This window comes from Lissotriton vulgaris, chromosome 5 (assembly GCF_964263255.1).
Source record: "Lissotriton vulgaris chromosome 5, aLisVul1.2, whole genome shotgun sequence".
In the NCBI taxonomy this organism is placed as follows: Eukaryota; Metazoa; Chordata; class Amphibia; order Caudata; family Salamandridae; genus Lissotriton; species Lissotriton vulgaris.
The window spans coordinates 2608847-2634022 of NC_141693.1; the positions used below are offsets into that span (position 1 = coordinate 2608847).

General features: G+C 43.4%; 1 protein-coding gene and 1 long non-coding RNA gene across 4 annotated transcripts in view; both read left to right on the forward strand.

The window, feature by feature from the left end:
- The window catches only part of LOC147709950 (uncharacterized), a 316177-nt gene that overhangs the window by 176289 nt on the left and 114712 nt on the right, over positions 1-25176 (forward strand). The window lies entirely within an intron of this gene.
- LOC147709952 (uncharacterized) lies at positions 13428-16609 on the forward strand. Its single transcript, XM_086919910.1, has 3 exons — positions 13428-13697; positions 15392-15607; positions 16300-16609. The coding sequence occupies exons 1-3, from the start codon at positions 13428-13430 to the stop codon at positions 16582-16584; spliced, it is 771 nt and encodes a 256-aa protein (XP_086776036.1). The 3' UTR covers positions 16585-16609.

A 25176-nucleotide genomic window follows, 5' to 3' on the forward strand; every position in this document is an offset into this window, starting at 1 on the left:
ATTTCGCCACACCTGTCTCTACATTTATGTATTGCCAAACAAAATCATCGACCATCTTTCTCATTCGCCCACTGTATTTTAACGTTGCCACACACACATTAATGGAGGCATCCGCAGCAATGTTCAGTATTTTCATACTAAACATAAACGCCACAACTTTGAGCCTGTATATTACAAGAGTTACATTAAGGGACGCATCCGCAGCAAAGTTCTGTATTTACAACACGTACACACACAGCAAAAACTATCCCAGCATTTAAAACTACCCACAGACACAGTTAAGGGCCGCATACGCAGCAATGCTCACGATTTTCATAATAAAAACAACAACACAACTTTCATGGCAAATATTGCATCCGGCCTCTGACCCATTCAGCACCATACATCAGCTCATAACATTTCGCCACATCTGTCTCTACATTTATGTATTGCCAAACAAATCAGCCACCATATTTATCATTCTACAACCCGTACACACACACACAGAACAACAATTACAGTATTTACAAGTAGCCACACACACATTAAGGGACGCCTCCGCAGCAAAGTTCTGTTTTTACAAGACGTACACACACACCAACAACAATTCCAACATTTAAAACTACCCACAGACACATTCAAGGGCCGCATCCTCAGCAATGCTCACCCTCAATCACCCTCACCCTCAACCCCTCACCTACCCTCACCCTCAACACCTCACCCTCAACACCTCACCCTCAACCACTCACCCTCAACCACTCACCCTCAACCACTCACCCTCAACCACTCACCCTCAACCACTCACCCTCAACCACTCACCCTCAACCACTCACCCTCAACCACTCACCCTCAACCACTCACCCTCAACCACTCACCCTCAACCACTCACCCTCAACCACTCACCCTCACTCACCCTCAACCACCCTCAACCCCTCACCCTCACTCACCATCAACATCCCACCCTCACTCACCCTCAACACCTCACCCTCAACCCCTCACCATCAACCACTCACCATCAACCACTCACCCTCAACCACTCACCCTCAACCACTCACCCTCAACCACTCACCCTCACCCTCACTCACCCTCCCTCACCCTCAACCCCTCACCCTCACTCACCCTCAACCCCTCACCCTCACCCACCCTCAACTCCTCACCCTCAACACTTCACCCTCAACCTCAACCCTTCACCCTCACTAACCCTCAACCCCTCAATCACCCTTACCCTCACTCACCCTCAACACCTCACCCTCACTAACACTCAACCCTTCACTCACCCTCACTCTCACTCACTCACCCTCAACACCTCAGCCTCACCCTCAACACCTCAGCCTCACCCTCACCCTCACTCACTCTCAACTCCTCATGCCATTTTTAAGGGTAACTTGGAGCAGACAGTTCAAGTCGAATTACAGTAAGGGAGAAAATGGCGTCTGGAAACGTGAAGTTTTTTTAACAAAACTCCTATAGTTTACATAGCATGCCGTACACACACACCAACAACAATCCCAGCATTTAAAATTACACACAGACACATTCAAGGGCCGCATCCTCAGCGTTGCTCACGATTTTCATAATAAAATTTAACACAACTTTGATGGCAAATATTGCATCCAGCCTCTGACCCATTCAGCACCATGCATCAGCTCATAACATTTCGCCACACCTGTCTTTACATTTATGTATTGCCAAACAAATTCATCGACCATCTTTCTCATTCGCCCACTGGATTTTAACGTTGCCACACACACATTAATGGACGCATCCGCAGCAATGTTCAGTATTTTTATACTAAACATAAACGCCACAACTTTGAGCCTGTATATTACAAGAGTTGTAGGTTTAAAACTGAAACTTTGTATACTTTGGAAGCTTTATATATGCCATTTTTAAGGGTAACTTGGAGCAGACAGTTGAAGTCGAATTACACTAAGGAAAAAAAAAAAAGAATGCCCTTTGCTTTGTCAGTTGCGAGCGAACTCTTATGTGCGCTTAAGGGAGTTGCCCAGGGAAGTCTACTGTCGCGCCAATGTCGAAACTCCATCTGCATACACATTCAAACATTCACACTTCCAAGTCGCGCACATCAGCTAGTGTGACTTTTCCTTGGGGCAAGGGAAGGACTAAAAGCTTTGATCCTTTCTTAAACCAAAAACAAAAAAAAAAAGTTTCTTGCATCGTTACCCCCCCTATTTAAGCAGAGGGACGGGTCACTTTAAGTCATACTCTGTTTTTACCTGCGAGGACAGAACTTGGACTTACAGAACGACGCTGTACTTGCCGCTATCGACCAACAGCCACTGAAAAACTACGCCATTCAATCTTAGAAAGTAAGTGCATGGAACTTTTATTTCTATACATCTAAGGGACAGTATTGATAAATGTACTTGCGTTTATTAGAACGGTTACTATATCAACATTGCACCTGTGTTAAATTATTGTGCAACATGTTCGTTGGGAAAAGTAAATTTTCTATGGTAATACTTAGCAAAGGACTACGTAATTTCTCAAGCAGGTCATACCTTTGTTTAAACCTACCGATACATATTTCTTTTTTTTTTATCGTTATATCTTGTAGGTTATTCGTACGCTTTCAACATTTCCTTGATAGGGGGAAAGAAACTGCGCACCAACATATATCATGTAAGTACAGCCAACTGTTCACTCTGCTACACAATTTGCCCTTTCGTTCATAACACTTCGACTCGCCACACAGAACATTTCTTCCAATAATTCAAGGCACAACATAAGTTTGACACACACCCTCTCGTACATCTCCTTGTGTTACCTTTTCACGCACACACAACTAACAAGACTTACTAAATTACAAGCACGACATATTGATTGCAAGCACAACTTCAGGTTACTTGACACTATCAACAAGATCAACAGTACCCACAGCTTCAGCTTGCACCTAACACACAAAAGCGCACACACATTATCACATTCACATGCATAGGAACAAACATCCCCGTTACACCATGCGAACTACATTCGATACTTTTAAAAAAAAAAAAAACACTCGACACACACTTTCGGAACATTCGGCCGCAATCTCATATCATACCACTTCGCCATACTCCCAGGAACATTTCGTTCACAACTTCAACTACATACATTACTTGCACACTAACTGGGTACACTTTCAATATTACACGCAAACCGCATTCATTCTCAGATTTAATGCAACACAGTAACTACTCCAAGTTACAAGATGACCCATACACACCTTTTTTTTACGTCTGTTACTATTACCTTTTCACGCACACACGGTTAAGAACACATACTATATAACACGCACGCCGAATTGAGTGCGACCACAACAGAACACTCATTACGCTTTTAGTCACAGCTTCACAGCAAGACAGTAAACAGGATGATCGGACTCAAGAGTGAACAGAGCTGCAGCTTACACAAATCACACACACCCTGTCATATTATCTTTCAATATTACACGCATACCGCTTTCATTCTCAGATTAAATGCAACACAGTAACCAGTCCAAGTTACAAGATGACACATACACACCTTTTTTTACATCTCTTAGTATTAACTTTTCACGCACACACGGTTAAGAACACATACTATATCACACGCACGCCGAATTGAGTGGGACCACAACAGAACACTCATTACGCTTTTAGTCACAGCTTCACAGCAAGACAGTAAACAGGATGATCGGACTCAAGAGTGAACAGAGCTGCAGCTTACACTAATCACACACACCCTGTCACATTAGGCAAAACACTGACTGCCACCCTTATACAGCACGTGCGACTCCAACGCAATCTAAGATCATACCACTTCGCCACTACAGCACCAAACTTTCAGTCAGAACTTCTAATTGCACATTTATTTGCACGCAAACAGGCTACACTTTACAACATTCACGCGGAATGCATTCATTCGCAGCTTCACTGCCACACAGTAACTAATCCAAGTTACAAGCTGACACACGAAAACAGCCGCTCGTACAACTACTAGTATTACCTTTTCACAAACACACATCCAATAACACATTAGCCAGGATTAGCTGCCTACAAAAACTAAACACTTGACCTTACACTTACTACACTATTCACAGGCACACTGTAACATTAGGGGGAATAGTACAGCCATAAACCGTTCGCAACACTTCGCCACACCACAACAAACTTTTCATACACACATTCCACGATCAAGGGGACTTTCACACACACCCTCTATTACATGGCTACTCACAAGCTTTCTCTCAGGGGCCAAATTTACTGTTTTGTTTGTGTCCAAGGGCCGCATCGGTGGGGGCAGGGTCAGTGGGTAAGGGTCGGGGCTACAGCAACAAAATAAAACTGACCATGAGGTTAATCACAGGACCCTGCAGCCGAAGGCTTCGTCCACTGAGCCCTCCCGCCATACACATAATTTTCTCTCTCTCTTTCTCTCTCGGTATCCCTCCCTCTCTATAGCTCTCTCTCCCTCTCTCTAGCTCCCCCTCCCTCTCTCCTGTCTTCCTCTGTCTCACTCTAACTGTGTTACTCCCTCTGTCTCACTCCCTCTCTCTCCCTCCTCCTCTCTCTCCCTCCCTCCCTCTCCGTCTCCCTCCCTATCACTCTGCATCTCACTCCCTTTCCCTTCCTCTCCCTCCATTTCCCTTCCTTTCCCTCACTTTCCCTCCCTCTCTGTCTTTGTACATTACTCTCCATTTCCCTTCCCTTCACTCCCTCTCTGTCTTTGTACATTACTTGCACACTAACTGGGTACACTTTCAATATTACACGCACACTGCATTCATTTTCAGATTCAATGCAATACAGTAACTAATCTAAGTTACAAGATGACACACACACACCTTTTTTGTACGTCTCTCACTATTAACTTTTCACGCACACACTCACTCCCTCTCCATCCCCAACAACAATTCCAGCATTTAAAACTACCCACAGACACATTCAAGTCCCGCATCCTCAGCAATGCTCACGATTTTCCTAAGGGGGTCGTTATTTTTGCACCCTCACACACACTCACCCTCACCCTCACTTACCCTCAACGCCTCACCCTCAACACCTCACCCTCACCCTCACTCACCCTCACTCACCCTCCCTCACCCTCAACGCCTCACCCTCACTCACCCTCACCCACACTCACCCTCATTCTCACTCACCCTCAACGCCTCACCCTCACTCACCCTCAACACCTCACCCTCACCCTCAACCCCTCGCCCTCCCTCACCCTCACTCACCCTCACCCACACTCACCCTCATCCTCACTCACCCTCACTCACCCTCAACCCCTCACCCTCACTCACCCTCAACCCCTCACCATCAACCCTTCACCCTCAACCCCTCACTCACCCTCAATCTCACTCACCCTCAACCCCTCCCCCTCACTCACCCTCACTAGCCCTCAACCCCTCACCCTCACACCCTCAACCCTTCTCCCTCAACTCCTCACTCACCCTCACTCTCACTCAACACCTCAACACTTCAGCCTCACCCTCACCCACCCTCAACCCCTCACCCTCACTCACCCTCAACCCCTCACCCTCACTCACCCACACTCACCCTCATCCTTACTCACCCTCAACTTCTCACCCTCACTCACCCTCAATCTCTCACCCTCACCCACCCTCACTCACCCTCAACCCCTCACCCTCACCCACCCTCACTCACACTCATCCTCACCCTCACTCACCCTCAACCCCTCACCCTCACTCACTCACCCTCAACCCCTCACCCTCAATCACTCACCCTCACCCACCCTCAAACCCTCACCCTCAACCCCTCACCCTCACTCACCCTCCCTCACCTCACTCACCCTCACTCACCCTCACCCACCCTCAACACCTCATTCTCACTCACCCTCAACCCCTCACCCTCACTCACCCTCAACCCCTCACCCTCAACCCCTCACCCTCACTCACCCTCAACCCCTCACCCTCACTCACCCTCAACCCCTCACCCTCAACCCCTCACCCTCACTCACCCTCAACCCCTCACCCTCACTCACCCTCAACCCCTCACCCTCAACCCCTCACCCTCACTCACCCTCACTCACCCTCACCCACCCTCACTCACCCTCACTCACCCTCAACCCCTCACCCTCACTCACCCTCAATCCCTCACCCTCACCCTCACCCTCACTACCACTCACCCTCAACCCCTCCCCCTCACCCTCACTCACCCTCACCCTCAACACCTCACCCTCACTAACCCTCAACACCTCACCCTCACCCTCACACCCTCAACCCTTCACCCTCACTCACCCTCACCCTCAACACCTCACCCTCACTAACCCTCAACACCTCACCCTCACCCTCACTCTCAGTCACCCTCAACCCCTCACACTCACTCACCCTGACCCTCACTCACCTTCAACCCCTCACCCTCCCTCACCCTCACCCACACTCACCCTCTCTCTCCCTCTCTCTAGCTCCCCCTCCCTCTCTCCTGCCTTCCTCTTTCTCACTCTAACTGTGTTACTCCCTCCGTCTCCCTCCCCCTCTCTCTCCCTCCCTCTCTCCCTCCCTCTCCGTCTCCCTTCCTATCACTCTCCGTCTCACTCCCTTTCCCTTCCTCTCACTCCATTTCCCTTCCTTTCCCTCACTTTCCCTCCCTCTCCCTCACTCTCCATCTCCCTCACTCTCCCTCCCTTTTACTCCCTCTCCATTTCCCTCCCCTTCACTCCCTTTCTGTCTTTGTACATTACTTGCACACTAACTGGGTACACTTTCAATATTACACGCACACCGCATTCATTCTCAGATTCAATGCTACACAGTAACCAGTCCAAGTTACAAGATGACACACACACACCTTTTTTTACGTCTCTCAGTATTAACTTTTCACGCACACACTCACTCCCTCTCCGTCCCCCTCCCCCTCCCTTTTCCTCCCTCTCCCTCTCTCTCCCTCTATCATCTCACCCTGCCTGTGTGCCAGCCGTGGCGCACACACTCACAGCAGCACCACAGCTCTTAACAGGTCTTTAAAAGACCATTTACATGCTAATGTGGCCTTTACGGGAAAAATTAAAAAAGATATATTATAACCATTATTTTTTTTTATCCTTTCAGATTATTAAAACAACAACAAAAGAAACAGAAGTTAAGGTAAATACTACTTTGCTAGTTAGCGGAAAAATTGTCAAAAGTTCATACCTTACAGTCCCCCAAAAAATTAGTTACTTGACAAAGCTTCTTAATTTACATTTGTTGATAAAAACATTTTAGTATAACATATAAGATGCAGAGATGCTTGAAAGCAAGTTACCATCAAGGGAATAGCAAATTTAATAGCAAATCACAAGGTAAGCAATGCTTACCAAATAGTGTTTTTGCTGTCTTGCACAATTTATGCAAGCCAGTAACTACTTGGAACTCTAATGATCTGCATTATATAATGGACCGTGGGGACGCTTTATATCTACAATTGCATTCTATTAACAAAGAAACACTTATGCATCCAGATGACCTGCCAAGGTATATAGACCACAATCAAGAGATATATTCACTTTTGCTACGGAACGCTTACTACGGTGATGTCCTTAAACGTTTTGATAAAGCCTACCCAGATATTAGCACAGCATTAAATGTTACTGTTAATAAGCACTGTGGTGTTATACTTTGTATTAATGTTTATGTTATAGCTATTTTCAAACATATGCAATCATACTTTGTATTTGATTCACATAGTAGGGACCATGAAGGCATGCCTCATTCAAACGGAACATGTGTTACAATTGCATTTCATTCTTTTGAAGGGCTGATTCAATATGTTATGAAACTAGCATATAACTTTACACATCAGGCTGAGCAATGTGTCCAATTTGAATTAACACCAATAGATATAAAAGTCATTAAAAGGAAATCATTTACAAAAGCACTTACTGTGCACAAAAAAAATAGTCACCTACTGCAAGAAAGAAAAATGTGGGTACATACTACTGAATGTACTCCTAATCAGACTATAACATCAACAACAATGTCTTCAGATGATTAACAGAATAAAAGTAAGGGAGGGAATAGCAATACTAATCATTTAGCACAATTACCAGGGAATAGTAAATCTATACAGGGAACAAATAAACCGTCTCTGAAAAGAAAAAGGGATTCAAGTACATGTCCAACTAAAGTTGTACAAAGAAAAAAAGTTAATACAGCTGAAGAAGACATTACCAACAGTCAACTAAGTGCTATTGATAATAACAGACCAAGATACACGCAGGGCCAAAGACAGAAACGAGGTAAACAAATCCATACAATCATTCGCAAATTCCACCGTGAAATATTGCATGGCCCGGAATACATTTGTACTCTTTGCAATCAATTGTGGCATAAACAAACGTTGAAAAATATACGCAGTGTTAGCCAATCCGAAATTTTTCAAAAAGTGTAACATTAGTAACAAGAAAACAAATTTGATTTGTAGGACTTGCTATTATTACATTCGCAAAAACAAAATACCACCATGTTCTATTGTAAATGGCATGGGGTTCCCAAATGTACCAGTTGAATTAGAATTATATGATTTAGAAGAAAGATTAGTTTCACCTAGGATACCATTCTTACAAATTCGGAGTCTGCCACGCGGTTTTCAAAAATCATTATCAGGTGCAGTAGTTAATGTACCTGCAGATGTTATGACAACTGTTACCATTTTACCAAGGCAAATTAATGACGCCATGACAATCCCAGTGAAATTAAAAAGGAAATTAATCTATAAATCATATACACATTATGAGAATATTAGACCAAATACAGTAAAAAAGGCAGCTACATGGCTAGCTAAAAATAGTACAATGTTTAATGAATATGGTGTTACTATTAACCCTGACTGGGAGTATATACCTCCAGAAATAGAATCTCACAATGAGACTTCTGAGACAAACAATTCATCTGATAGTTCAGACAACAAAGAAGCTGGGAATTTGGATACTATGTTAACAAATGAAACAATTACTAGTAATTCGGTGAATGTGTTAAGTTTAGCTCCAGCTGAACATAACACGCCAAGAGGTTTATATGAGGATAAAGATTCAGAGTTTTTGGCTTTCCCTACTATTTTTTGTGGTGAACGAAGGCCTAACAATAAGGAAAGACACATACCGGTACATTATAGTACTATTTGCCAAGCTGAGTTAAGGAGTTATGATAGAAGAGTCGCTAAATCTATTACTAATGTGTTTTTTAAACTGACGAAATTACATATTAAGCAGATCCATGGTAAAATCAACATTTCCATCAGGAAACATTTTACAGATGGGAATAAAATAACTGCTAAAGACATTAAATATAATATTGGCAATGTTTTACAGTTTAATGAGGGTTACAAAGTATTAAAAACTATACGCAGTTCACCTCCATATTGGGAAGGTTGCAAAAAAGATATTTTTGCAATGATAAGGCAACTTGGCATACCCACTTTCTTTTTGACTTTATCTGCTGCCGAAACAAAATGGCACCATTTAATAAATATACTATTGAGAGTTAGAAACTTAAAGGAATGTACAGAGGAAGAATTCTTAAACATGTCTTGGGAAACTAAAAGTAAATTAATACAAGAAGATCCAATAACATGTGCAAGACAGTTTGACTATCAAGTTAGGAAATTCTTTAATTGTGTTTTGCTGAATGGCACTAATCCAATTGGGGAAATAGTAGACTACTTTTACAGAGTCGAATTCCAACAAAGAGGTTCTCCACATATACATGCATTACTCTGGGTAAACAAAGCACCACTGTATGGTGTTTCACCAGTGGAAGAAGTCAATAGCTTTATTGACAAATATATCACTTGTCATAAGTCTGAGAACCCTGTTTTACAACCGTTAATAAATCTACAAAGGCATGGTCACACAAATAATTGCAGACGTAAACAGCAACGGACATGCAAATATCAATATCCAAAATATCCAATGTCAAGAACGCTCATATTAGAGCCATTAACACTTGAGGAGACAAATAAGCAATGGCAAGATAATATGAAAATAATACATGAAGCTATGAATAATACTACTTTTAATAAACTTTCTTTTGACGAATTTTTAGACTTCATTAAAATGGATGATAAAGAATATATTACTTCAATACAAACTAGCTTACAAAAAACAACTATTTTTTTGAAAAGAACACCAGGCGAATGCTTCATCAATAACTACAATAGTACTCTTTTAGAAGCTTGGCGAGCAAACATAGACTTGCAGTTTATACTGGACCCTTATGCTTGTGCTGTCTACATTATCTCATATATCAGTAAATCGCAAAGAGGAATTAGCAAACTTCTAGCGCAAGCTGCTAAAGAGGTAACAAGCAATAGTAATATCAAAGATCAACTTAAACACATAGGAAACAAATTCCTAACTGCACAGAAATTAGTGCTCAAGAAGCAGCATATCTAATTCTTAAAATACCATTACGGAAAAGCTCACGATCATTTGTATTTATTAATACTAGCCGTCCAGAGAAAAGAACTTATTTAATGCGTGATATCGAAACGATTAATAACTTGCCAGAAAATTCAACTGACATTCAATGTGAAAATATTATTAAGTACTGCAAACGGCCACAATCATTAGAGATGTGCACGTTAGCAGACTATGCTGCTAATTTCAACTATGTGAAGAAAAAAACACATGGGAGAGAAATCAATGATTGCGAAGATTTACTTGCATAACAAAACTTTTACAGCTCAGATGAGGAAGAATTAGAAATAGAATGTAGTAACGGAAATAAAGAACAGAAACAGAATTATGATTATGCTTTAAATAAGCGCAGACAAGGGAAAATAATACGCTTTTGCAGATTTAGCAAAAATAATGAACCAGAAGAGTATTATAGAGAAATATTAATGTTGCACTATCCATGGAGGGAAGAAGAAAAAATACTAATCAACAAGGAAACTTACTATGATAGGTATCTGGAAGTTAAAACATTTGTTGACACACAACTAAAAATCTATAACAAACAGCATGGCGAAGTTACAAACATTATTCATGAACAGTGTCATGAAAATGTAATTTCACCTCCTCTATCACCAACTGTTAATATACAGACAGAAGACCAAAATCCTGAAAATAATAATAGATATGATTTGGCTCTAGATTTAGGAATTAGAACTACAACCGAAGAACAAAGCTCAACTAACGTTATTTTACCCAATGATAAATACCAACAACTTATGCAAAACTTAACAGAAGAACAACTTAAATTTGTTTACCATCACTTGCATTGGTTTAAAACTACAAGCACTCCATGCTATACTTTTTGCACCAGAGGGGCTGGTGTTGGGAAAAGTTTTGTAATATTGGCACTATATCAAACTTTACTACGCTACTATAACACTAAGGCAGGTGAAAATCCTGATAATGTTTATATCTTACTTACTGCTCCAACAGGAAAGGCTGCCCATAATATTAATGGCAAAACACTGCATAGCACTTTCAAAATACCTGTGTCGCAAAGTTTGACTTATAAACAACTGAGTCATGAACATAGAACTGCTCTACAAATGGAAATGATGCATGTTAGAGTTGTTATTATTGATGAAATTTCAATGGTAGGACACAATATGTTAAATTTTATACATAACAGGCTTCAAGAAATAAAATCATCTAATGAACCATTTGGAGGAATTTCAATTTTAGCCATTGGTGACTTTTACCAATTAAAACCTGTATTTGACAGATACATTTTTCAGGATTCTACACAGATGTATGGTCCTTTAAGTGCTAACTTATGGAAAGAACATTTTAAAATTTTTGAATTAACAAAAATTATGCGCCAAAAAGAAGATCTTCAATTTGCTCAATTACTAAACCGGTTGAGAGAAGGCAAGCACACTGAAGAAGATATTTCACAAATTAAGCAAAGGGAAATACAACCTGATGAGAGTTTATTAGAAACAATTCCATATATCATGTCAACTAATATAGAAGTTAATGAAATTAACAAAAAGGTTTTGGAAAAACATTGCAAAGATTATCCAGTCTACATAACAGTAGCAAGCGATACCGTCAGTTCTGATTTGTCTGAAAATGTGAAAAAAACTATTCTTAAGCAACTGCCCAAAGATCCACAGAAAACAATGGGCCTTTCACATACATTACACATTGCCTTACAACTTCGTTATGATTTAAGTTGCAATGTGGATGTCAATGATGGTTTAACAAATGGCACAACTGGTGTGGTACAATTAGTTGAATTGATTAACAATACACCTATTATTGTTTGGTTGTTATTTGACAATCAGAGTATAGGACAAACAACCAGACAACAATATAAACACTTATATCATTCACAAATACAAAATACATGGACACCAATACATGCTATAGCTAGACATTTTCAATACACAAAAAAATGTATTACCATTATACGGAAGCAATTTCCTTTACGCCAAGCATCAGCACGCACTATACATCGCACACAAGGTGCAACTCTCGAACCACTTTATATACACTTTAATAACAGCAAGATTCATCATTTTCATTATGTTGCTATTAGCAGGGCAAAATCAATACAAAATGTATATGTACACAATTTTGATGAAAGTAAAATTTTAGTACATCCACAAGTTAATGAGGAAATGCACAGATTAAGGACAGAAATGCCACTTGAAATACATATCCCACAGTTAAATACATACAGTGCACATTTCAATATCATTGCACACAATACAAGATCACTACAGAAAAATTTTACATCTATGATAGCGGATAGGAATATATTAGAAGCAGACATTATTTGCTTAACTGAGATCAATATTACAAGAAAGGCTACAGCTACTGATTTTACGATAGAACAATACCATCACATTATATTTGATAAATTTCATACATACAACTCAAACCATGGAATGATTATGTACTACAAAAAAGATTTATTTATATTGCCTATTTATGAGACACATGAAGGGATAGACATTTTACATTTTACTCTACATATTTATAACACGGATTACCTTATTATTTTATACAAACCACCCCAAAAAAGTATAACTTCTCTTTTGGATTTTATCACAAATATTACGGATTTTTACCCCACACACAAATTGATTATTATAGGGGATTTCAATGTGGATGTATCTCAACAAAATGCAAACACCAAGCAATTACTTGGATTCTTTGAAGCAAAATTACAATGTCAACAACTCATTAACAGTTACACAACTAACTACCAATCCATTTTAGATCATATATATACAAATGAACAACTACACAACTATGGTACTTTAGAATGCTATTACAGTGATCATAAAGCAATATGGGTTTGTATTTAACATGTTATAACACATTTTCTATTTCAGATGATGTCTATTGAAGAAATCATGTACATTAATACCGATGACAACAAACCATATCAGAAACCCATACGAGTTAATGTCATCAACTGCTCAGGAAAAACTACTTACAAAAATGCAAAACAAGAACAGAAAATTCTATTTCATTTGGCTCTAGCAGATAAAACTGGAACCATGAAATGTACTTGTTATCAAGAAAATTTATATGAGCAAACTAAAAGTAACTGTGGACTACTGATACGCAACTTTATCATCAAAAACAAAACAATTTTAATTACTAAGCAAACTAAAGTAACAAAATTTCCCGCTATGACAATTGAGGAGGGCCTGATCCAACAAGCAAAGAACATTTTGCATCCGCCTGCACCATCGGCTTCTCCCATTAAGGAAATAAAACGTGCAAGTCTAAAAAGTCTTATGACCGTTTCAGGGACAATAATTGCCGTAAGTATGAACGCAAACATGTCATCATGTCAACTAAAAAAAAACATTGGAAATGCAATAGGTCTCGCATTAGAAAAGTTGGACTTATTGGTATTGTAAATGACATATCTTATTTATTTGTTGGTTTTTAAAATTGCAAGTCTAAAAAGTCTTATGACTGTTTCAGGGACAATATGTGCCGGAAGTATGAACGCAAACATGTCATCATGTCTACTAAAAAAATGCTTACACACACATTACACCTTTAGTAACTTCACTAACAAGCTCAAAAAAGATAGCATTATACACTCTTTCACACTATGTAGAAAGTACGAGTTTTGAAAACTATAATATGCCAATGCTTTGGTGTATACTACAAATACAAGTACTCTCTACAAAGCCATTTTTAGCAATAAATAATGCAATCTTTTAGAAAGGATGTTCATTTGGGTCGTTAAATATGATACATTATATTGCCATTCATACAACGCACTAGTACTATGTGTTTTTACAGTCACTATTTAATACAATGCTTACTTTTTGTTTAGGAAGAGGACGCAAAGACTGTGTTTACCTCAATGCCTCACCCTCACTCACCCTCACTCACCCTCAACCCCTCACCCTCACTCACCCTCAACACCTCACCCTCAACCCTTCACCCTCAACCCCTCACTCACCCTCAATCTCACTCAGCCTCACTCACCCTCAACCCCTCCCCCTCACCCTCACTCACCCTCACTAGCCCTCAACCCCTCACCCTCACCCCTTCTCCCTCAACTCCTCACTCACCCTCACTCTCACTCAACACCTCAGCCTCACCCTCACCCTCACCCTCACTCAACCCCTCACCCTCACTCAACCTCAACCCCTCACCCTCACTCACCCTCATCCTTACTCACCCTCAACGTCTCACCCTCACTCACCCTCAATCTCTCACCCTCACCCTCACTCACCCTCAACCCCTCACCCTCACTCACCCTCACTCACCCTCAACCCCTCACCCACCCTCACCCTCACTCACCCTCACTCACCCTCAACCCCTCACCCTCAATCACTCACCCTCAATCACTCACCCTCACCCTCACTCACCCTCAACCCCTCACCCTCAACCCCTCACTCACCCTCACTCTCACTCATCCTCAATCACCCTCAACACCTCACCCTCACTCACCCTCAGCCCCTCACTCACCCTCAGCCCCTCACCCTCACTCACCCTCAACCCCTCACCCTCACTCACCCTCACTCACCCTCACCCTCACTCACCCTCAACCCCTCACCCACCCTCACCCTCACTCACCCTCACCCTCACTCACCCTCAATCACTCACCCTCAATCACTCACCCTCAATCACTCACCCTCAATCACTCACCCTCACTCATGTCATCATGTCTACTAAAAAAATGCATAGTTGGCTTACACACACATTACACCTTTAGTAACTTCACTAACAAGCTCAAAAAACATAGCATTGTACACTCTTTCACACTATGTAGAAAGTACGAGTTTTGAAAACTATAATATGCCAGTGCTTTGGTGTATACTACAAATACAAGTACTCTCTACAAAGCCATTTTTAGCAATAAATAATGCAATCTTTTAGAAAGGATGTTCATTTGGGTTGTTAAATATGATACATTATATTGCCATTCATACATTGCACTAGTACTATGTGTTTTTACAGTCACTATTTAATACAATGCTTACTTTTTGTGTAGGAAGAGGACGCAAAGACTATGTTTATCAATGGGCAAGATACCCCACTGAAATCGATTACTTTAAAAGATGCAACAGATGACATAAAATTGACACTGTGGAGAGAAGCATCACTATTTAAAATACATCTTGGAGAATATGTTACCCTCACTCACGTAACTGTCCATGAATTCAATGCACAAAAAATATTGAATACAACGCGCCATAGCAAAATGGAGGTAAGCACAACAAACCAAACATTTTGGGATTATCTCTTTCAGCCACTCTTGGCCTTTCACCCACTCTTGGCCTTTCACCCACTCTGGGACCTTTCACCCACTCGGGACCTTTCACCCACTCGGGACCTTTCACCCACTCGGGACCTTTCACCCACTCGGGACCTTTCACCCACTCGGGACCTTTCACCCACTCTGGCCCTTTCACCCACTCTGGCCCTTTCACCCACTCTGGCCCTTTCACCCACTCTGGCCCTTTCACCCACTCTGGCCCTTTCACCCACTCTGGCCCTTTCACCCACTCTGGCCCTTTCACCCACTCTGGCCCTTTCACCCACTCTGGCCCTTTCACCCACTCTGGCCCTTTCACCCACTCTGGCCCTTTCACCCACTCTGGCCCTTTCACCCACTCTGGCCCTTTCACCCACTCTGGCCCTTTCACCCACTCTGGCCCTTTCACCCACTCTGGCCCTTTCACCCACTCTGGCCCTATCACCCACTCTGGCCCTATCACCCACTCTGGCCCTATCACCCACTCAGGCCCTATCAACCACTCTGAGCCTTTCACCCACTCTGTCCATTTCACCCACTCTGTCCCTTTCACCCACTCTGTCCCTTTCACCCACTATAGGCCTTACACAAAACAAAGTATAAAAATGTACTAACTATTTGTTGCATTTGTTTTCTCTCAACAGGTAACAGCCCCACCACAGGAAAAGATGGACATTCAAATTTATGGCGTCGAAAGCACCACAGATGAAACTAGTATTATCACAATAAGGGTGACAAACACAGACGAATATCAATCAATGCCCATAGAAAATGAGATACTAATTAAATGGTTTATGTTAGATGATGAAGTTGACAACATCGGGGATGCCCTTGTACATTTTTTGCCGCAAACTTTTGAAGTGGTGTTTTGTAATGGGAAAATCATAAATATTCTTAAAGAAAAAGACGATGACATATGTTCTGACTAAAATTCGCATGTTGGCAGGCTATCATATTTTTGTACAAAGTTAAAAAATAAATATTTGTGTCTTTTTCAAAAATAAAAAGGTGTGGAATACAAAGTTTAAACCTCTATGGTAATTTTTTCACTACAGAAGGGAAATTATAACTACTAATACACTCAATTAATACAACATAGTCACACCCACATACAACATTCAGCCAATCCATCTCACATAAAAAAACAAATACAAAATACACACACTCTGTAGCTTGCACGCACTACAGTAGTATGTATGAATGAGACTGTTGGTGTGCTAAATACGCCTGTGCTGGTGCAGAGTTATGCTGTGTTGTTGCTCAATGTTACTGTGGGGGTGCAGAATGATAAGGTGGTATTGCTGCGTGTTGCATTGGTGGACATCAGTGATGACGTTGTTGGGAGAAGTGCAACTGTTGTGGTGCTGAGTTATGCTGTGGTGGTAATAGTTGAACACTAACACAGCACCACTCATCAACACAGAACAACACATCACAACAACAGCATTACTAAGCACCACACTAACATCACTCAGCAACACACCAACATCACTCTACACCACCACAACAGCATCATTCAACAACATACAAAAACACAAACACACATTACATTAAAATAAACATTAACACATGCAAAACACTCACATATTCCAATCACACCCTCACTCACACTCACTCACCCTCAACACCTCACCCTCACTCTCCCTCAACCCCTCACCCTCACTCACCCTCAACACCTCACCCTCAAGCCCTCACTCGCCCTCACGCTCACCCACCCTCACTCACCATCAACACCTCACCCTCACTCACCCTCAACACCTCACCCTCAACCCCTCACTCACCCTCACTCCCACTCATCCTCAATCACCCTCAACACCTCACCCTCACTCACCCTCAACGCCTCACCCTCACTCACCCTCAGCCCCTCACTCACCCTCAGCCCCTCACCCTCACTCACCCTCAACCACTCACCCTCACTCACCCTCAACACCTCACCCTCACTCATCCTCACTCACCCTCAACACCTCACCCTCACTCACCCTCAACACCTCACCCTCACCCTCACTCACCCTCAACCTCACTCACCCTCAACACACTATCACACTACAACCACACACAAACACTTACCACCACAGCACCACTTCACTCACCCTCAACACCTCACCCTTAACCCCTCACTCACCCTCACTCTCACTCATCCTCAATCACCCTCAACACCTCACCCTCACTCACCCTCAACGCCTCACCCTCACTCACCCTCAACCCCTCACTCACCCTCAGCCCCTCACCCTCACTCACCCTCAACACCTCACCCTCACTCACCCTCTCTCACCCTCACACTCACTCACACTCAACACCTCACCCTCACTCACCCTCAATGCCTCACCCTCAACCCCTCACTCACCCTCACGCTCAACCACCCTCACTCACCCTCACTCACCCTCAACACCTCAGCCTCACTCACCCTCAACTCCTCAACCTCAACACCTCACTCTCAACACCTCACTCACCCTCACTCTCACTCATCCTCACTCACCCTCAACTCCTCACCCTCAACTCCTCACCCTCACTCACCCTCAACGCCTCACCCTCACTCACCCTCAACCTCACTCACCCTCAACCCCTCACTCACCCTCAACCCCTCACTCACCCTCAACACCTCACCCTCATTCACCCTCACCATCAACATCAACACACTATCACACTACAACCACACACAAACACTTACCACCACAGCACCACTCATCACCACTACAGCATTACTCAGCAGACAAAGGTCATACAATCAAAACATGTACGCTTTTAACAGTCACACACACACCAACAGCTATCAATGGGCACTTTCACCAGGCATACACACACAACAGTCATCAGTACTGCAGTAGTATGTATAAATGAGACTGTTGGTGTGCGAAATACGGATGTGGTGGTGCAGAGTGATGCTGTGTTGTTGCTCAATGGTACTGTGGGGGTGCAGAAAGATAAAGTGGTATTGCTGCGTGTTGCATTGGTGGACATCAGTGATGGCGTTCAGGGATGTGGAATTCCTATAGCCCGACTCCCAGGACATATTGTTTGGGGTCAAGGGCAACAAGTTTTAAAGTGCATTTTGTCCTTGGGACAAGCAGGCCCAACCCCCTGTAACACAAACCCTTTGGCTGCCAGTTTGCAGTACCACATTAAGGATCAGGGAAGCGCACTGCCTGCAGTTCAGTTAATATTTGTGTGCATATGTTAATGCTGTTCAAAATTGATTTTATGGTTCATTAATGGAGAGCCTTTATTATTAGGCTGAGCGCTCTCAGTAAATGTAAGTTCTGACTGCACTACTGACAGTAGTTCCAGTATAAAAATGTGGACACACGGTTTCAAAGTTTAGCAATATGAGGCTATGCATAATGCTCCCAGAATGCTCTCTGATTAGATGCAAATATTTGCCGAAGCTTGAAAGCAAGATTAATGATTCTTTGCTTTCAATATAAAATGTTCCTAAAAAATGAAAGTAGAAAAAACATTTTTTTGCTAAACTGCTGTAAAATGTCTTTGCAGCATCGTTTGGTAAAATGTGTTGATGCATGCTAGTATTTTCCAAAAATATTCATATGAGAAAATCAGTGTAACCAGTTCTATTAAGATTTTGGGAAACATAAAAATAAACAAGCATTGGCAAAACCAGTAGGTCTGAAATGGTGGTCAGCTTTTTAATTTTGGCAATGCGTGACTTGTTTTGGCATGTTTTTTGTAAAACCTTATTGAAGTGAGAGCTGCCGGACCCTCACCATTATAACAAAGATTGGAAAAAGCAAAAATTGGTTTTGGTATCAAAAAAGCACACACTGCCACATTAGTTACTAGCACTGAACAAAACTACTTTGTGTGCTGATATGCTCCTTGTGAAAGAGCAGAATGCGGTCACTCACCGTGAATCCATCAGATACAGAGAGAACATTTTAACAAACACAAAAGGTCATGGTTAACGACAGACCCAATTAGGGGCCCAATTATTAAAGAAAACTCAAAAGCGCACCCTTGGTATATATACTTGCATTAAGGGCAGCTATATGGCTTTCGTGAATTCACAAGAATGTACAGCAGTAGGGCAAGAAATAGTACTAGAAAATATTTGTCAACTGCATTTTAGCATGAGCAAATATGCATGTGTAGATTTGCTCATCCGAAAACCTGAGTGTTTGCAAGTTTATTTTCCCTCCAACCACTTTTTTCCCCAACTCTGGAAGAAAGTTTACGTCTGCCATTGTCAGGAGTAAATTTCCAACATTTTTCAGTTTTGGAAAAGATTAGAGAAGAGTTGTTGAAAACCCATAAGACATGCAATTTAGTAGGTTTGCACAGACTCAAAAGGACATTCCAACCCTGGAACTATTCTTTACCCCCTACCTTCAGTCCCAGTATGTAGATCTGCGGAAACGTAGCAACATAAAGGGATTGCTAGTATTCAAACACTACTATGGTATGAGCCCTGTCATAATCAGAGAGGCTATATAAGAGCTCTTATATAATGAGATTACTGCCATAATTTGTCGCCGCACAACATGGCACCAAAGGGACAAGTGGATTTTGTTACAGGACAAGTAGATTTATGAAGCAACCTGCCCCATGGACAAGTAGATATTTTAATAAATTCCACACCCCTGGGCGTTGTTGGGAGAAGTGCAACTGTTGTGGTGCTGAGTTATGCTGTGCTGGTAATCATTAAACACCAACACAGCACCACTCATCACCAGCACAGAACAACACATCACAACAACAGCATTACTAAGCACCACACTAACATCACTCAGAAACACAACAACATCACTCTACACCACCACAACAGCATCATTCAACAACAACACACTATCACACTACAACCACACACAAACACTTACCACCACAGCACCACTCATTACCACTACAGCATTACTCAGCAGACAAACGTCATACAATCCAAACATGTACGCTTTTAACAGGCACACACACCAACAGCTAGCAATGGACACTTTCACCAGGCGTACACACACAACAGTCATCAGTCCATCCTTTCACCATGCATACACCCACACAAACAGGCATCAGTCCACGCTTTCAACAGTCACACACACCACCAGCCGGAAGTGCACGCTTTCTAACCACTTTTTTTACCTAGCACACACAATTACAGCTATACAAGCATGCTTTGGTGCTGTACAGTACTGCAGTAGTATGTCTAAATGAGACTGTGGGTGTGCTAAATACGGCTCTAGTGGGGCAGAGTGATGATCTGATGTTGCTCAATGGTACAGTGGGGGTGCCGAATGATAATGTGCTATTGCTGCGTGCTGCATAAATGGACATCAGGGATGCCGTGGAAGAGAAAAATACCAAACACAAGGCAAGTGCGACCGAAAAACACATACGGCAAAACGGAACTCAATCCATGGCAAAAAATAAAACTAAATAGCAGCCATTGATAAAATACAAAACACACTCTAAAGAAAGGAGCCAGACAGAAACTAAGTGCGAGAAAAGCAAGACCGAAAACAATAATTAGATTAACATCACAATACGGAAATGCATGAACAAAAGTATAACAACTCACAAAGGCACTCTTTAATAATATGAAAATAAAATTGTCATTACCTGTCGATCGTAGCAGCTCATTCACTGAAATGTAGAAAATATAAAAAAAACACACACAAAGAGAACATAAACAGTGCATACATAATACTTTTAACTACAACAATCAACAAACAAAAAAAACAAAGCATAGCGGCGAAACAAGTCACATACGGGTCCAAACAACACAAAAAAAAGCCAAGTCGGAGAAAAAATAAACATCAGAGTGCGACCTCAGGCGAAACGAAACAACAGGAACTACATACCAGGAAGACACTAGCAAAGATTAGTCAATGCATGGCGAACAATCAACTTAAACACGAGCCAGCATTCGCATAAATAACAAGAAAAATGCCAAACACAAGGCAAGTGAGAGCGAAATTACAACGTTCGCAATTTAAAAGACATAACACATACAAAAAAATACATTGCTTTATGTAACATTTATAAACATTCCCATTATTAAAGCATCTATCTTTTACAACAGTACTAAAGTATATTGTAAGTCAACCGTCGAAAATACACAAGGCGCAATACAAATAAAACACTCATACATCCTAATAAAACATTACTACTAATACGTATATACACACAAGTAATAATACATTCAAATTCATGTACTCAATGTTAAAAAATTTACATCTTACCAGTCAAACGACGCAGCAACAACCACGGAGGAATAACACACCTTTACCGCACGAACATTCACACCAATCTAGAAAACGCCCCGTTGACGCACGTCAAATGCAATGCTACGTCACACAACGTAGCGCTGCGATTGGCTAAAAATTACGTCACGCTAAACATTACATCACCATCACAAACAAAAATAGAACGCTAACATCCCTTACGTAACAAACGTAAAGGGAATACATAGCGTACTACACTTTAACAGAACACAAATAAAACACAGTTTAACAAAATGCACTAAACACTTATAAAACCAATACACATACAAAAAAACAAAGACACATTACATTATAATCAACATTAACACATGCTAAAGACTCAAATATGCCAATCACACCCTCACTCACCCTCACTCATCCTCACTCACCCTCAACACCTCACCCTCACTCACCCTCAACCCCTCACCCTCAAACTCTCAATACCTCACCCTCACTCACCCTCAACACCTCACTCACCCTCAGCCCCTCACCCTCAACACCTCACCCTCACTCACCCTCAACACCTCACCCTCACTCACCCTCAACACCTCACCCTCACTCACCCTCAGCCCCTCACCCTCAACACCTCACCCTCACTCACCTCACCCTCAACACCTCACCCACAATCACCCTCCCTCACTCACCCTCACCATCACTCACCCTCACTCACCCTCAACACCTCACCCTCACTCACCCTCACCATCACTCACCCTCACTCACCCTCAACACCTCACCCTCACTCAACCTCAACACCTCACCCTCAACAACTCACTAACCCTCACTCACCCTCAACCCCTCACCCTCACTCACCCACAACACCTTACCCGCACTCACCCTCAACACCTCACCCTCACCCTCACTCACCCGCACTCACCCGCACTCACCCTCAACACCTCACCCTCACCTTTACTCACCCTCACCCTCATTCACCCTCAACACCTCACCCTCAACACCTCACTCACACTCACTCTCACTCATCCTCACTCACCCTCAACACCTCACCCTCACTCACCCTCAACACCTCACCCTCAATCACCCTCAGCCCCTCACCCTCACTCACCCTCACCCTCACTCACTCTCAACACCTTACCCTCAATAACCCTCCCTCAATCACCCTCACCATCACTCACCCTCATTCACCCTCAACACTTCACCCTCAACACCTCACCCTCACCTTGAATCAATCTCACCCTCACTCACCCTCAACAACTCACCCTCACTCACCCTCACTCACCCTCACCCCCACTCACCCACAATCACCCACACTCACCCTCAACACCTCACCCTCACTCACCCACAACACCTTACCCTCACTCACCCACAACACCTTACCCTCACCCTCACTCACCCGCACTCACCCTCAACACCTCACCCTCACCTTCACTCACCCTCACCCTCATTCACCCTCAACACCTCACCCTCAACACCTCACCCTCAACACCTCACTCACACTCACTCTCACTCATCCTCACTCACCCTCAACACCTCACCCTCAACACCTCACCCTCACTCACCCTCAACACCTCACCCTCATTCACCCTCAGCCCCTCACCCTCAACACCTCACCCTCACTCACCTCACCCTCAACACCTCACCCACAATCACCCTCCCTCACTCACCCTCACCATCACTCACCCTCACTCACCCTCAACACCTCACCCTCACTCAACCTCACCCTCACTCACCCTCAACCCCTCACCCTCAGTCAGCCACACTCACCCTCAAACTCTCACCCTCACCCTCACTCACCCTCAACACCTCACCCTCACTCACCCTCAACCCCTCACCCTCACTCACCCTCAACCCCTCACCCTCACTCACCCACAACACCTTACCCTCACCCTCACTCACCCTCAACACCTTACCCTCACCCTCACTCACCCTCAACACCTCACACTTACCTTCACTCACCATCACCCTCAACCTCACTCACCCTCAACACCTCACCCTCATTCACCCTCACCCACACTCACCCATACTCACCTTCATGACCTCAACAACACACCCTCACATGCCCCCACACTCCCACACCCCCACCCTCACACACACCCGCCCTCACAAACTCTCACACATCCTCACACAACCACACACATTCTCAATAAGCCTCACACCCTCACCCTCGCCCACCCTCACTCACCCTCACCCTCACACCGTCACCCTCACACCATCATCCCCTCACCCTAACTCACCCTTAACATCACTCACCCTCCACAACTCACCCTCAACAACTCACTCACCATCACTCACTAACGCTCACCCACCCTCATCCTTCACTCACCCTCAACACCTCACCCTCACTCACCCTCAACACTTCACCCTCACTCACCCTCAACACCTCACCCTCAACACCTCACTCACCCTCACTCTCACTCATCCTCACTCACCCTCAACTCCTCACCCACACTCACCCTCAACACCTTACCCTCACCCACCCTCACTCACCCTCAACACCTCACCCTCACCTACACTCACCCTCACCCTCACTCACCCTCAACACCTCATCCTCAACCCCTCACTCACCCTCACTCATCCTCACTCACCCTCAACACCTCACCCTCACTCACCCTCAACACCTCACCCTCACTCACCCTCAACACCTCACCCTCAACACCTCACCCCCTCACCCTCAACACCTCACCCTCACTCACCCTCACCCTCAATCACCCTCCCTCACTCACCCTCACCATCACTCACCCTCACTCACCCTCAACACCTCACCCTCACCCTCACTCACCCTCAATCACCCTCAACACCTCACCCTCACCTTCACTCACCCTCACTCACCCTCAACGCCTCACCCTCAGTCACCCACACTCACCCTCAAAAACGCAACCGCACTCACCCTCACTCACCCTCACTCACCCTCAACACCTCACCCTCACTCACCCTCAACCCCTCACCCTCACTCACCCTTACCCTCACTCACCCTCAACACCTCACCCTCCACCCCTCCCCCTCAACGCCTCACCCTCACTCACCCTCAACACCTCACCCTCACTCACCCTCAACATATCACCCTCACTCACCCACAACAACTCACCCTCAACCCCTCCCCCTCACCCTCACTCACAACACATATTATGTTACAATTGGTATCACATTGGCAAAAGATAAAACTATTGCCATTGTAAATAACAAACATTAATTCGCTATTTTCAAAACAAGCACATAAATAAAAAAACTGTCCTTTACAATACCAATAGCACATACTTTCCAAATGCAAGACCTATTGCAACACACATCCACAAACGGCAGTCACCCACTCTGCTTCAGTCACCCACTCTGCTTCAGTCACCCACTCTGCTTCAGTCACCCACT